The sequence below is a fragment of the Hakea prostrata genome, chromosome 5, assembly GCF_041222555.1.
Source record: "Hakea prostrata isolate BN-2017 chromosome 5, UWA_Hpros_2, whole genome shotgun sequence".
NCBI lineage: Eukaryota > Viridiplantae > Streptophyta > Magnoliopsida > Proteales > Proteaceae > Hakea > Hakea prostrata.
The window spans coordinates 36,021,081-36,036,576 of NC_142604.1; the positions used below are offsets into that span (position 1 = coordinate 36,021,081).

A 15,496-nucleotide genomic window follows, 5' to 3' on the forward strand; every position below is an offset into this window, starting at 1 on the left:
GCATTGCAGAACTGTACTCATTTACAGTTTCAAATCATGCAACTTCATATGCATCTGTAGAACTGTATTTATTTACAGTTTCAAATATTGCAATTTCAGGTGCATTTAATAATATTTGTGGTGCAAAGCTAGCAACCACTATATACAATAAATAAAATCAATTGTTAATGACAAATCACAATTGTTAAGGAAATCTAATATCTTATTATTTGTTTGATTCTTGTATTCAATAAAACACATACCTTTTTATCATGATGCACTTATATTTCAAGATGGACAAGGTAAACTCCATTGTTTACAAAAACGTGCGAGGAGGTCGATCATTCTTTTGACTTTGGAATAGAAAATATAATGATACATAGTCTGCTGTCTTTCTTCTCAAAACGCAATACTTCGAACGGAGTCGTTTACAATTACTTCGAGCGGAATCGTGCTGATAACGTGTTATAAAATAAAGAGAATATATCAGAGACAAAGAAGAAAACTAGAACAAGATCAATCAGAAGTGATTCATTCAGTTGAGTGCATTACATATTTATAATAGAAGGAGTATTTACTCTAATATGGAAATACAATATATGATTCTTGCACACAATAAGAATTATTGATATGGAAAGATAGATTGCTATCCAAGATAGAAAGTGCATGGAATGGAAATATTGACTGCCAACATTGTGTGTTGAGACCACTGTAATCTTCAATTAAGATGGGAATGTGAATCACCAAGATTGTATGCTGGGGTGGTTGAGATCTTCAATTGGAAGTATTGTCTATTGGCGGGTGATGGATATCCATAATCAATATTACTTATAACAAAATGAATATAAATGCAATAACAAAAAAAATTTAACATAAATGTGAATTTAAACGTGGATTTCGGCTATCCAGGTGTTGATACAATAGTAGGTCCCAATGTAATCTTCAAAGCTTACGTGGCCCTCTTAGATAAGAAAATATCTCCCGAAGCCGAACAAGTGCTGCACTCGTCGTCGTCGACGATGGCTTCTCTGGCTCTGTTCTCTACCTTCAGAGGTCCTGAAATCCCCAAAGCTCCAGCTTTTTTTTCTTCTGCGAGACCTTCAAGCAAGCCATTGACTATTTCATTTACACTTAGGTCTCAGAGGAGAACCTCGAGCATCTCTGCTTCGGTCTCGACTCAGGAGGTCCTCACCAGACCGGATGATCTCGTCGTATCAATTCTCTCCAAGGTTTCCTTAACTCTTTTGTTTCCTTTGCAGTTCTCTCTTTCTGGGGTTTTCCTTTATCTCTTAGTTTCTGTGTTCGTATTGTTTTGATTACAAAGTTTCTTTCGTTTTTCCAGGTTGGAACGATATTATGATGTTTTACATTCATAGTTTAGTCCTTGTATAATGAATAAGTTGGAAACTTGGATAGAGGTCATTGAAGGGTAAACCCTCTAGCTTACCCCGTTTATATGGGATAAGACTGAGTTGTTGTTCAATGTTCACCCTAGCAACTCATCACTGACCAGTTTCAAAGCCTAGAAAAGAAAGGCAATTGTATCTTGGGAGTGGGTACCAAATTGTAGGAAATGGATTCTAATTAGTAAATGCTGAATGAAATGAAATGAACTGGACTCTATATTTTCGAAAATGGCGCTCTTTGCAATTTTTTGAGTAGTAAAGAATAAATTTTTCCTTGGGCTATGTATATTGTCAGCAATCTTCTTTGCTATGGTATCAGCATTCCAATCTAATTAAGATTTTACTAAGATGGTTTCTGTCATAGGTTTAATACCACCATGACAGTTGCCTCTTCTGGAGTAGTAAGTGTTTTTATCTAGATATTTATATAGGGGATAAAATTGTTCTTTTCTGTCTAATGTCTTCTTTTTCAAAAAACAAAATTTGGTTTTATTTTTCAAATGATTGGTAGTCCTTTTTCAATTGGCTTGCTGTGTCATGTTGGGTTTTCACAAGTTTGTTATTGTAAAACTATGTTTTCATAAGTTGGTTATTGTAGGACTAAATATGTATTTATCCCAGGTGGCTGAAACAGATAGAGGAGTATTGCTACCAAAAGAAGGGCACATTGAAGTTGCTGAGGTGGCCCAGCAATTGAAGGAATACTGTGTTGATGAGCCCGTTGAAGTGCCCACTTATATTTGGAGGTAAATCCCAGATGCACTTCTTCACACCTGCAATTAAGTACCCTTATCTTGGGCCACAAGACCTGTGGATGTCAGTGTGGCCTTTACTCACCCTATATTCCATAGTCAGGGTATAAAAACATTCAGCTGGTTGGTGTTCCTCTCTCAACATGTTCATCACTCCTAATCAGTGGCAAGATTTTCTTTTTTTCAGAATTGATAGGACAGGCTGAAAACAAGGCTAAACAGAAAAACAAAAGACAAATTCCCCAGTCTCTGTGTGAGATGACTGCTAAGGAAGAGCATTTTTACAATAAAAACTTAGAGATATATTAACTAGCTACCTTATGTAGTAGCAAAGATTAAAAGAAATCTATCAAGGACAGAAATTACACTCCAGGCATGCTGGAGGTCTTAGACATAGCTAGAAGGTGAATTGGTTGTGATCTCCTCTGAGTCTGCTGTGATATCCTCTTGTGAGGTACCAAAATGTGTGGTACATCTACTACTCCACATAAACTTAGCTAGAGAATGACAGCAGGTTTGACCCACAAAAAATGCAAAATGAAATTGCGTGTAAAGGCTTGGCAAGGATATCAGCAAGTCAACAAACAAGAGATCAAAGAGCAATTTTCTCACTCACATAATGGAAGTTGATCTATGATTTGTGTGAGCATGGAAGACGGGATCAACAGTCACATTAATAACGCATTTACAGTCAGAGCTGGTGGAAGGCTGCCTAGGAGAAGGAAGCTTGAAAGAAACCATGGAAATAGCTGGAGGGAGAAAAATGCATAAGAAGAAAAGGGGGGGGGGGAGATAAGAGTGCGTATGAACTTCACACAGGCTACTCAAACCCAAAGGAGAAGCTCTCTCTTAATCAGATTTTTGGTAAAACCTGTCCCTGCAAAAGTGCAGACATTGGTTGCACTACCTTCATAGTTGAAGAGTAGTATCGGCATTTGGAAAACAGATGTCTCATATGTGAGAAACAAGAGGAAGACTTCTATAATCTTGTCCCATTTGTGGAGTTTCAGCACATGTCATCTTTTTTAGTTGCTGTGGCATATTATGTGCTCTGCGTCTCCAATTTAAAGATGCTTACATGATTTGGGCATTTGAACCCAAGGAGTAGGATACTGAGTCCTATGGCTTGAAGGTGACTTCTGCTAAACAATGGATTTAGAAAGGTCTAGATCCAAGGTTCTCTAAAGACAGGAATAGGATTTGCATACAACTATAGGTTTTGTCATCCCTCGTAATGAACTCGGACATTGTGCATTAGAATTTAAACAGATAGAAGTGACTATGATAAAGAGCTGAAGTGTATCCTCTGAGACTGACTTGTATTTGAGGATCCTTTGGCACTTATGTGAAGAGCTAACCATATGCTGTAAAGTGAAATTCACAGACTAATTAAGTCTGGGGGGGGGGGTGGAAGAAAGTTTATCATAAACAGAAAAGGGAATATCCTCAGTAGTTAAACAAAATTATTATAGAAATGATGGTTGGCAAGTATGATGGTGCTAATGATGATCCTCCATCAATTTTGTGTGCAGTTTGACTGGTGGATTAAGAAAACCTCCTGATCTGACTTGGGTTGCCGGCATTCTGAGCATATTGACCGCCGCTTATAAATATTGATTACAAAAAATTAATATAATAATGGGATTGAATTGATACTGAATAATGAAAGAAAGGAGGAAAGGATTAGTGGAGAACAGCATGCGGAAAAGATTCTTCTTTTCGTTTTTGTATTGTTGATGCATGGTTCTGATTGATGCATGAGCTACTCTTTCCACCCAAACTGATGGGCTTCATGATCTTCACATTTTCAGAGCCACTGATTATACTGTTTCAATTTGGCTTGTCAATAGCCACTTTAGGGTAAAAATTTTACTACCTTCTGAGATGTTCAGTTTCTCTATAAAATAATAATGTTGATGATGACTGTGATTTGCACTTATTCATGAAAATTTGATAAAATGTTTTCTGAAGTCCATGGCTATTTGGCATCATTGAGAATTGACACTTTAGATAAAATTCAGAGTGGGATGTTGTCTACTGTTCAAGGCCAACTTCACCTGGGGGTGGTTACCGGAGTGTAGTGGGTCGCCTTGTGTTCAAAACAAATGAAATGATACAGGAAGTTGAAGCTCCAGACATTGTGAGAAACAAGGTGTCATTTTCTTTATTTGGGTTCCTCGATGGATGGGTTTCATTGAAAGGTCAGTGCCCTTCTTCTTTCAAGTGATTTGTTTTTCATTCTTCGTCTAGAATACAAGTCTCTTAGCCAAAGGATCCAGTCATTAAGAAATATCATCTGTGAAAACAGAACCATCAGATCAGACATCACAGAAATATCCAGTATGTTATCTTGCCACCCCTCAATGTATGCCATTTGTATTTTGTTTGATTCTCCTACAGAGAAGGAAAGATTGGATTCTTATGACTCAGAGTCTCAGATGATTCACTTGGGTTGAACTTTAACCTAGGAAACCACACAACCATTTGGGCCATATATCTGCAGACCCATTATACCCACACCCTGCTGGTGATTGTGGATTTATATGCATTTTAGTTTCTATATTTACATGATGTTGAATTTCTCTGGATATATATTTAATATGATTTAGGTAAACTGAAGGCGTTAGATGACAAATGGATTCAAGTAGTATTTGAGCCCCCAGAGGTGAAGCTTGGGCCATTGGAATTCCAGTATGGTGGTGAAAGTGAAGTTGAACTGGAGATCACCTATGTAGATGAGAAGATTAGATTGGGAAAAGGCTCTAGAGGTTCTCTATTTGTCTTCCAAAGACGCAGATAAGCTCATCTGAACATTGGTGATGAAGCAAGGTTTACAGACCAAAAAATGTCAAGTGCATTTTTGTCCCATAGTATACTCATATATGATTTTACTGTGTCTTATTTGCCTTGTTCTTAAATTGACACAGTGCTTTGGTTTCTTGATTTGTGTATCTCTATACTTATAAATGGAAATTCCAAATATTGTTGTACCATATATAAGTGAAATGTGAAAACAGCTTGATCAGTGAACTTGAACAATGAATAATCAAGCCTAGGCATGGACTAGGGGGCCTTAATCCCCATTTGGCCGCTGCTGCTAGGGGTTTAAGGTATCAGTATTTGTTGGAAGAATTGGGCATTCCTAACTTGTGTCTGAAGGACATAGCAAGAGTTTTATTTATACTAATAATTTACCAAATACATAACATATCAAATATTTTAAGACAATAAAAAATCATAAAGGATCCTAGCAAATCTACCCTAAACAAGGAAACCTCAAATATGAAAAGTAAACCTATTAAATATGTCTTGCATCATTTCTCCTTAAGTTTATCATAGATATTTAGCATGCCCAACTTGTCAATGATATTACTAAACATCTTGACACTTAAGCTTTTTATGAGCTCATCAACCCATTGATTATCTGAGGTAATATAGGTAATCAGAACCAGCCCAATCTCAACCTTTTTATTGATGAAATGTTTGTTGATCTCCAAATGCTTGGTCTTGTCATGCTGTACCGGATTATGATCTATGTTTATCATTGACTTGCTGTTCTAAATACAACTGTATAGGCACCTCTAAATCTGTTCTAGACTCTTGAAGTAGCCCCTTCAACCCCTCACAAATACCTTGACCTAAAGCCCAATAAATTCTGCTTCAGCTTTTGGATCTTGTAAATGCTGCCTATTTCTTACTGCTCCACACTACCAACATGTCTTCTACATATGCACATTAGCTAAAGATAGACCTCTTGTCATTCAAACATCTTGTCCAGTCTACATCTGTGTATGCCTTAACTCTAAGGTGTCCATGAGCTAAAATCAAAATTCTTTTCTTGGAGCAGCCTTCAAATATCTCAAAATCTGGTATACTACATCCAGATATAAAGAATAGGGATCACACATATATTGACTGATAAGACTAACTGCAAATGAGATATTCGATTTAGTGTGTGACAAATAGATCAACTTCCCGACCAACTTTTGATTGCATGTCTTATCGACTAGTTTTCCTTCTTTTGCCTTCAAGTATAGATTAGGCTCAACAATAGTCTCAGTTGACCTATAACTTAATATCCTTGTCTCCTCCAAGTAAATCAGACTATAATTCCTCTGAGAGGGTGACACATCATTGGCCAAATATGCCAGCTTTAACCTAAGAAAATATCTAAGTTTGTCTGTATCCTTTATCTCAAATTCAGTCCCCAGATAAATCTTCAAGGCTAAACTTTCTTTATCATTACTGCCTTTGATAGCAATATCATTTACATACACCAGAAATATAATAGTATAGGAACCATATCTCTTAAAGAACAAGGGATGGTCCGCATTACTTTGCCTACAGCCATAGGAAATCATGGCTCTATAAAACCTCCCAAACCAAGCCCAAGCAGACTATTTCAGCCCATACGAAGCTTTCTTTAACTCACACACTTTTCCATGAGCCTTAGAAGTAGAATACACAAGTGGCTTATCCATATACACCTCTTGGAGTTCACCATGTAGGAAATCATTCTATACATCCAACTAGTGTAGACTCCACCATATATTCATAATGCATGAAAGAATAGCATGAACAATGTTCAACTTTCAACTAGACCAAATGTCTCCAGGTAGTCAATCCCATGAGTCTAGGTGAAGTCTTTGGCCACTAACCTTGCCTTGTATCTTTCCACGGTCTCATCTACCTTGTGTTTGATAGCAAACACCCATTTGCACCCAACAATCATCTTCCCTTGAGGTAAAGACACTAGTTCCACATTTTGTTCTTTTTTTCAAAACTCGCATCTCCTCATCCATTGCTTCCTTGCAGTTTGGGTGAGATAATGTTTCCTGCCAAGTGGAAACAAAGCAAATGGGTTTGGTGTTTGGGATAGGAAAACTTTGAAACTTTGGGATAGGAATTGATATGACACATAATAAGAAATATGATGTTTGGTGTAAGTCTATGGCTTCTTTTTCAATGCAATTGGTAAGTCGAAGGTAAGATCAAAAGAAGAGTTAGAGATAGACTCACCTGAAGGAACAAATTCTTCTGGACTAGAAACCAAAGCTTCCAACTGGCTCGACTCAGAAGGGGTCACCTCTATTTTTTTTGGTAGGTCTTTAGAGGTCTAAGCTCCCCCCTACACATCATCCACTAGTTGTTCCTATTTGGTCATTATGTCTTCCAAATAAGGATCATTTGTAGGAATTTAGGAGAAATACCCTAAAGAGTAATCAAGATCGGAAGCTCTTCACTAAGACACTTCCCTTGAAGAGGTGTAAAGGTAAAAAAAGGAATTGTTCTTAGAATGCAACATCCATAGAGACAAATAAACAATGGAAACTAGGATAGTAACACTTATACCCCTTTTATGTAGATGTCTCCAAGAAAATGCATGATAACACACAGGATCCACTTACTATGAACATGGTGGTTTTGGACAAAAGTAACACAACCAAAAACTTTAGCTGGTATTGTAAAGGTTGATATTCCTAAAAGAACCTCAAGGGGGAAGCATTGGTCTAAGACTCTGAAAGGGTTAATCAAATAAGTTGTAGTAAGAATCACATCATTCCATAACCAAGGCAACACATGCATAGTAAACATTAGGGAACGTGCTACATCAAGTAGATGTATATTCTTGCATTCAGCAACCCCATTCTAAGGTGGAGGATCGATGCAACTTGTTTGGTGTATGATGCCATATTTAGCAAGGTAAGGAGGGAAAGCACCACCCAAATTCTCAGTCCCATTATCCATAGCAAGGATTTTGGTTGTCGCGCCAAAGTGAGTCCTAACCATATTATGAAAATTTTGGAAAAGAAAACATGAAAATTTTGGAACAAGAAAACATAAAAATTTTGGAAATACGAGAAGACATAACTCTCTTCCTTTTTTTTTTTTTTTTTTTGATGAAGTAAATAGACTTAAGTGGTCCTAGTGCAATAATCAATAAATGTGACAAATTACTTATGACCTAACAAAGACCTAGTTCAAGAAGGACCCTATACATCAAAGTGAATAACTGAAAAAGAAAACATTACTACGATTGTCTGAAATAGGGTAAACATGCTGAGTCTATTGGGTAAAATATAGGCCTCACAATAAAAATCCTTCAAATTGCATCTTTTAACCAAATCTAAAAATAACATAGACAAAATAGGTAAAGGAATGTGAGCCCAAGACGATGATACCACTGCAATAAAGTAAAAGAGCAAGATAAATGGAACTAAATGCAGTAGAAAGAGTTGATGGAGACCCATCTTACAAGTAGAGCCCCCTTTCTATTTACCACATCCAATGTACGCCCTGTTTCCAAGTCTTGAAACACACAGTGAGAAGGAAAAAAATGTTATTTTGCAGTTGATTTCACAAGTAAGGCTACAAATATACAAAAGGTTAGCCAAAAACTTAGGAGCATGCAACATAAAAAATAGAGTAAGATAAGGCAAATAGATAATAGATTCCTTCCCAGATATAGGAGAAAGAGAAATATTAGCAGTTTAAACATCCTGAGAAATACAAACAGAGAAATACATATAAAGCAAAAGAGACAAACCAATCATATGGTTGGTTGCCTTAGAGTCGATTATCCATGAGGGATAAGTCGAATGGACAGTGTGACAATCAAAAATACCTATGGACGACTGTTGATCAATAGAGGGAATGATGGCATAAGTGACACTTGTACTAGATGTCTACGTTGGAGAATATACATCAAGTTTGGACAACATCTAGAGAAGGTGATGGAGCTCTTATGATGAAAGAGATGTTGGAGTACTCAAGGTGTTATAACTAGTTGCAGATGCCTGATTGCTACCCCTATTTCCATTCCTTCCTCCTCCACGAGAATTTATTACCCATCCATGCAATTTTCAATACTTGTCTTTTGTATGATGCTCTTTTTCACAGTAATCACACTTCACTGGAGCGCAAGAATCCCCATAACTAAATTTATTGTTGCTAAAATCAGCCACTAACGTAGGCTTATCAGATGTTAAAGTGTGTACCATAGTTGTCCTCCAACTGTCCTCGTTGTCAACCATAGCATAGACTTTGTCTAGAGAAGGAAAAGGCTCATGGGAAAGGATATGTGCATGAATTCGGTCATATTCAATATTCAACCCTGCTAGAAAATCATACACTTTGAACTTGTCTTCCCGCTTTGGATAGGTAGCAACATCTACTGCACAGTATCAAGTGAATTGGCCATAGAAGTCAAGGGGTCTATTAATAGCCTTGAAGAGTATTTTAGTATTGAGATAGGGTAAGCTCTTTTAATTGCATCTGATGGATCTTCCTTCGAATCTCAAAATATTTTGCATCATTCCCAGCATTGAAGTAAAACTCTCTGGCAATCTTCCATATGGTAGCAGCATCAGGAAGAAGGAGGTAACTCTCTGAGATACTTGGTTCAATGGAATTGAGAAGAAATCTCATAACCAAGCACTCATCAATTACCACTGTCTTGGAACATATGAGATGGAGAAGGTTGAACTAAGGTTCCATTAAGATGGCTAGTAACACCACAAGAGAAACAAAATGGGACTAGCAAAGGTAATTGGTCCCATTAAGCTTGGACAGTGGTAATCTTAAAAGGAGAAAAATAACGATCCTAAGAACTAAATAAAAGGTGAGGATCCTCAACACTAGATGTACTGAAAGAGGTGGAGATAATTGGGTTGGCCATCGTAGGACAAGAAACAGGTCTTTGACTAAGGAAGAAAAAAAAAATTCAGTAGGAGAAAAATACTCATTACCAAAAACAAGTCATAAAAAACTTTGGAACAACTTTTCCTTTTCTTTTTTTTTTTTTTTTTTTTGGGGGGGGGGGGGGGGGGGGGGTTCGGAGAATTTCAATACTCAAAAAACTACTGCATAAGGTACAAAAGTGAGTAGTAATCACCTACCGCATGAGGCTCAAAAGGGGGAAGTTCAAAAAAGAAGACATTGCCTGTTACTGTTGCAAATGATAAAAGCCAATGGGAACAAAGAAGACAAAGACGATGCGTTCAAGGGATTCGGGGGCATGTTACTATTATAGGTGATAGAAGATAATAGGAAAAAATAAGTGAATGTGAGGTGGTAGTTACAGAGGGAGACAGATGCCCTACAATGGCTTTAGAAGGAAAAAAAGGGGGAAAGTGAAGTTTGATAGTTGCAGAGGGAGACAGATGCCTCTGCAATGGCTCTGCGATGACTCTAGAATGAAAATAATAAAGTGAAATTCGACAGTTGCAAAGGTATTTTGATTTTTTTTTTTCTGTCTTTCCTTTTTTGGTGTTGCAGAAGAACAAACAAGGAGGAAAAATAAATTCTATGGTGGTGGTACCGCTCAAGGTGTCTGATGATGGTGGTAGGAGGTCCTAGGATGTGGTGGTAAGAAGGTTGTGCTCGATGGCTTTTCTATGGTGGTGGTTTGCGATGAGTTTCTTTTGTACTTCTTTATTATGTGGTTAGCACACGGAGATGGGTGGGCACTATGATTGGGAGAGAAGATGAGAAAGGGATGACAAAGGTGGGGGTTACAATGGCGGGGGCCTCTTTTCCTTTGGGGGGGGGGGGGGTTTTCCTTTTAAAAAAAATTTTTTTTTTTTTATTAAAACAAACAAAAAAAAAAAAAAACCTTTATAAAAAAAAAAAAAATAAAATCATAAAGGATCATAGCAAATCTACCCTAAACAAAGGAAACCTCAATTATTGGGGGGGGGGGGGGAGAAGAAACCTTAGAAAATTTGTCTTATAATAGTATTGGATTAACGAAATATTGATCTATTATCTGTGTTGGAGTCTTGTCATTTTCAGAACTGACTAATACTCATTCTAGTGCCTAGAACTAGAACCCTAGTCGTAGGTTGGGCCAAACACAAATATAAATACTTTGGAACTGCTAATTCTCAGTTGTCATCATGAAGCCATACTTTAAAGAAGTTCAACCTTGATCTCCAACTTTCATTGATCGAATTTCAACCCAAAACAAATGGGGAAGTGCCTCTAGACTCCTAAGCTAGTACCAAGTTATAAGAGATTATTGAACACAGAGTGCAGATGATAATGTGATCTACCCCTAGAGATTATTGAGACATTGTAGAATGGGCTAAACTAGTAAGAGCCAAAGTGCAGCTCCTAATAGGACTGTTATTATACCTTTCAAAGAAATTAGATACATTATATAAGGCGTGGCTGTAAAAACAGGAAGAAGCCGAGCTACTAGAAAATTTTCCACTGCTATGATAGTAGTCGTGTGTATAAGAACCGAATAGAAGTGATTACGTTGGTATTGGTGTCTCTGCCCATGACAAACTATAATTATTGGTGCCCCAAGTTTTGATATAATCAACATGCTCTGTTTTTATTATTTATGTTTATGATACATTTTGAAAGATACATGCGTAAGATACAATCAACTAATTTAATTAATTTATTTCAGATACCTTATTGTACATTGTATCGGAATTTTGAATTTTGATTCCTATTAGTGTATATTTTATATATTATATCATATTACTAAATCATGATATTATTTTATATGATCATGGTCTCTTTTATATATATATATATATAAACTCTGCACGTGCAAATACACATGACTATGTATAGGGAAAAAAAATAAGAGAGATTGTATAAGAAACATATAAAGAAAAGACAATAAGAGAAGAAGAGTTCACTAAACATCAACATCATAAAACCTAACTTCAAATGAATTTTCTTTTGAACTTCAAAGTTATTAGTTGATGTCTAGAACATAGATGGATGATCTTGCTTGGAATGACAAAAATTGACCAAGATATTGTTCCCAAGGTTTGATCAGAGTAGTATATTTGTTTGTAAATTTTTTACACCATATTTTACTATTTTAGGGATTTAATGAGATTAGGTGTATTGGACTCAACTGCTATTGCAGATTGAGTGATAGTGATTCCCTTTCATAGTGTATTTAGTGTAACTTTCTCACTTATTTAATACTAGTGACCTTTTAACGAAAAAGAAAAGATGTCTAGAATAGTAAATGTTTTATTCTGAATGTTAATACTTAATCCAAATAATTATAAGATTGTTGTTTTATTGACATAATTTTGAACCTTAAAAAAACTTTCATCTTCTTTAAGCCACTGTCACCAATGGTGAGTACATTCTTTCTAAACTCGGCAATCTTGAGTTTTGAAGATCATTGATTCGTTAATGGACTTTTGCTTCCTTATGTTATGCAAAATCAAGAGTAGTCATTTTTTGTACTTAGAAGAAATTCAACAGTATAACTGATTACTTATGTATCCAAATGAGAGGACATGTTTGCAAATCATTAACTCAGTATTAAAAACAATAAAAACTTTTAAGTGTACCAGCAATGTGCATTTATTGTATCAAAAATTGAATTCATAATAAAAAAAAAATAATAAAAAAAAAAAAAACAAAAAAAAAACCCTACCTTGAGAAACAAAAATTTTAATTGTGTGCTTTGATATTAAATTTTGAAAGACTCAAATTGGCTTGTTCAATTGTGAAGAAATCTAGCTCTCCTCCCCCCCCCTCCCCCATTCAATCCTTTGTAGTGAATTGAGACTTGTTTATGAGCTAACTAAATTGAATGATAATCATCCTGCTGCTCGATCCTTGACACTTCTAGCTTCTTCCTTGATGTAAATTTGTGTATCTAGGTTAACATGGTTCTTTAATTTAACAAAAATAATTTAGTAAAAAGTTTTTGAGTTTAATGAATGGAATTAAAAGTTATTGGCAAATGAAAGAAATCTAATAATGATAACCTCAATAAACAATCATTGAATAGAAACCTTACTCCAAGTCAATGAATAGAAACTTTACTTTAAATCAATGAAACATCAAGGAGAGTGAAAAAGAAAACAATTTCAAGGGCATAGATCTAATCACTAACCAAAGTGACAATAGATACTTGGTGAAAACCCCTCTAATAATAGCAGCAGGCATGAAATACAAAAAGGAAACAATACTAGGTCAAATAGGATAGCAATAGAAGCTATAAAAGAAATTAGATGATAAATCCACATTAACACAATCAACAGTAATATTGATGCGTCTAGAAATTGTTAAGCCTCCATATCTATAAAGATGATCTGCAAAACAGGGTTAGACGTGGCCCGACCGCTGGGGTCGGGAGGCCACTTTGAAGCTTAAGTCAGTCGCTGAACTGATCACAATGCTCTGGCTAAATGCAGAGTCTAAATATGAATACGAATAGTTGGGAAACGATTCAGATACCTATGGAGTGAGGAGATCACTCGTTTATATAGATGTTACCTCCAATTTTCGACCGTTAAGTGAATTCTCAATCTCTTTAGATGACCGTCCGATCGTAGGGTTTTACCCTAGATATTTAGGGGTGCAGGTAGTGTTACCATTCTTAGCACGATTCCCTCTCCGTCTTGATGATATCACAAGATTCGGGAGGTCATTCGTGACTAATAACAATAGTGCGGCGCCTCCACCCGATCGTTAGATTAGGTTAAAGTGGGTCCTGACTGTGGTCTAACCAAGACGAAGGTTGCCAACCTGGTCCAATGGGTTCGGTGCAATTTTCTTTGTAACATTTTCCCCGTAGACCGAGCGTTCAAGCAACATCGTGGAATGCTTGGTCTGGTTTGGCGTTTTTATCAAACATGAGCGAAGACAACAAGTCTTTTCATGTTAAGATATCTTCGCATTTAATGCTCCTGACACCTATTTCCAACCAGGTGCCGTCGAGCCATTCTAACGCCTCACTCCCTGTGCACAATGCGCCACATGGCAATCGGGAGGTGCGGACATTGTGTCTTGTCGTTCAAACCGTCGTGTCTCAGGCTTTTATCATCATTGCTAAAATTTTCGAACCGTCTTCGATTAAAGACCGTTGATGATCTTTGACCTGGGTTGTTCGTTCGTTCTACTCGAATTGACACACAATCTCGTCCGTTGATTAAATTCAATCTCTATGTGTTCATTTGAATTTTGAATCTATAAAAAGCTCCTCTTGCCTCATTTCTCCTTTTCATTTCTCTGCGCTTATGTTTTCGCTCCAGAATTCACTCTTGCTTTGAAGCTTTCTTGCTTTTGCTCTAACGATTCTTCAGTTTCAGCTTTCACGAATCGATCCTTGCTTTTCCAGTTTTTTTGAGATACAAATAAGTTCACTCTCCTTCCTTTTGTTATATCTTCTTTCCTGTTTTCTCTTTTGCATTTGGACAATCTATTTTGTTTCTGCTAGTCTTTTTCCTTTTTTGCTCCAAATCCCTTTTGTTCTATACTTTCCTTCTGTAAAAAATGGGTAGTGGAAGGACTTCAGATGACAATTCCATTGATCGTATGATTGAGGGAGAGGAATCTGCCGAACAAAGAACTCCTACTGCTTCTGTTGAACTTTCTGGTGATTGGGACCATAGGGTTACCGAACATTGGCTACAATCTACCCCTGCTAGCCCTAAGGATCCACCAGGGAATGCTTTTGAAATTCAACGGACTTCCTCTAAGAAGAGGAAAGTACCTAAGAAATCGATGGTGGGAAGTTCCCGACTGTCAAAAAGACATTCTAACAGCCCCTCCGACTATGCATCTGAGGTTCGCCCAGCAGACTTAAAAGGTCTTTATTCTGATTATTCGATTCCGCCTTCCTATGTTCTTCGTGCCCCGGATTTGGATGAGAGAGTCAACTCCAATCCTCCAGGGGAGTTCTCTATTTACGTTGATTCCTTTAAGAGTGGGGTTCGACTTCCTTTCTATTCTTCTGTTATCGCGAAAATCCTCGATCACTGGGATATTTGCCCCAGTATGCTCCTCCCGAATAGCTAGAGGCATATCATTGGTTACCTGGGACTCTATCATGAACTCGGGTTAACCCCCTCCTTAGGTGTTTTTTGTCATTTCTATAATTTGAGTAAGTCAAATCCTCCCGGGTGGAAGTTCTTTTCAAGCGCCCGAAGAATGACTTAAAGTGGCAAGGGGGAATCCTCGCCGAGAGTACCTGCCCTTCCAATCATAAGGGATGGCGGAACAGATTTGTTTTTTGTAGGGTTCCCGAATTAGATCTGAAATTGCTGATTGGATGGAGCACTCCAGACTCCTTCACTCATATCAATCGTCCTTCTTTTCTTTCCAACTGCGAGAAAGAAGCGGTTCGGGCCATCAAAGCTGGGACACCCAGCCCAAATCTAGCCCGAAGACCCGATCTGGTTTGGGTGAAGTCGGGTTTTGTTTAATGTTGACTTCGAAGTTTGACCGTGATTTCCGTTTTACTATCTTTGAAAATCTTAGGAAGATGTCTTTGTGGGCCACTCGAGAAGATATGGTGTTTGACCCAAAACCCATGGATATTGATGATGGTGTTCCTATGGAAACCTTACTTGATTTGGTGTTGAACTA

At 37.1% G+C, this 15,496-nt stretch overlaps 1 protein-coding gene across 1 annotated transcript; it reads left to right on the forward strand.

Moving 5' to 3' along the window:
* The first annotated feature begins 955 nt into the window (after window positions 1-955).
* Window positions 956-7,226, forward strand: LOC149015882 (Plastid-lipid associated protein PAP / fibrillin family protein). Its single transcript, XM_089156292.1, is given in 5 exon segments — window positions 956-1,208; window positions 2,007-2,108; window positions 2,110-2,131; window positions 4,159-4,338; window positions 4,747-7,226. Coding segments are annotated over 5 exon segments (705 nt in total). The 5' UTR covers window positions 956-998; the 3' UTR covers window positions 4,938-7,226.
* The last annotated feature ends 8,270 nt before the right edge of the window (window positions 7,227-15,496 follow it).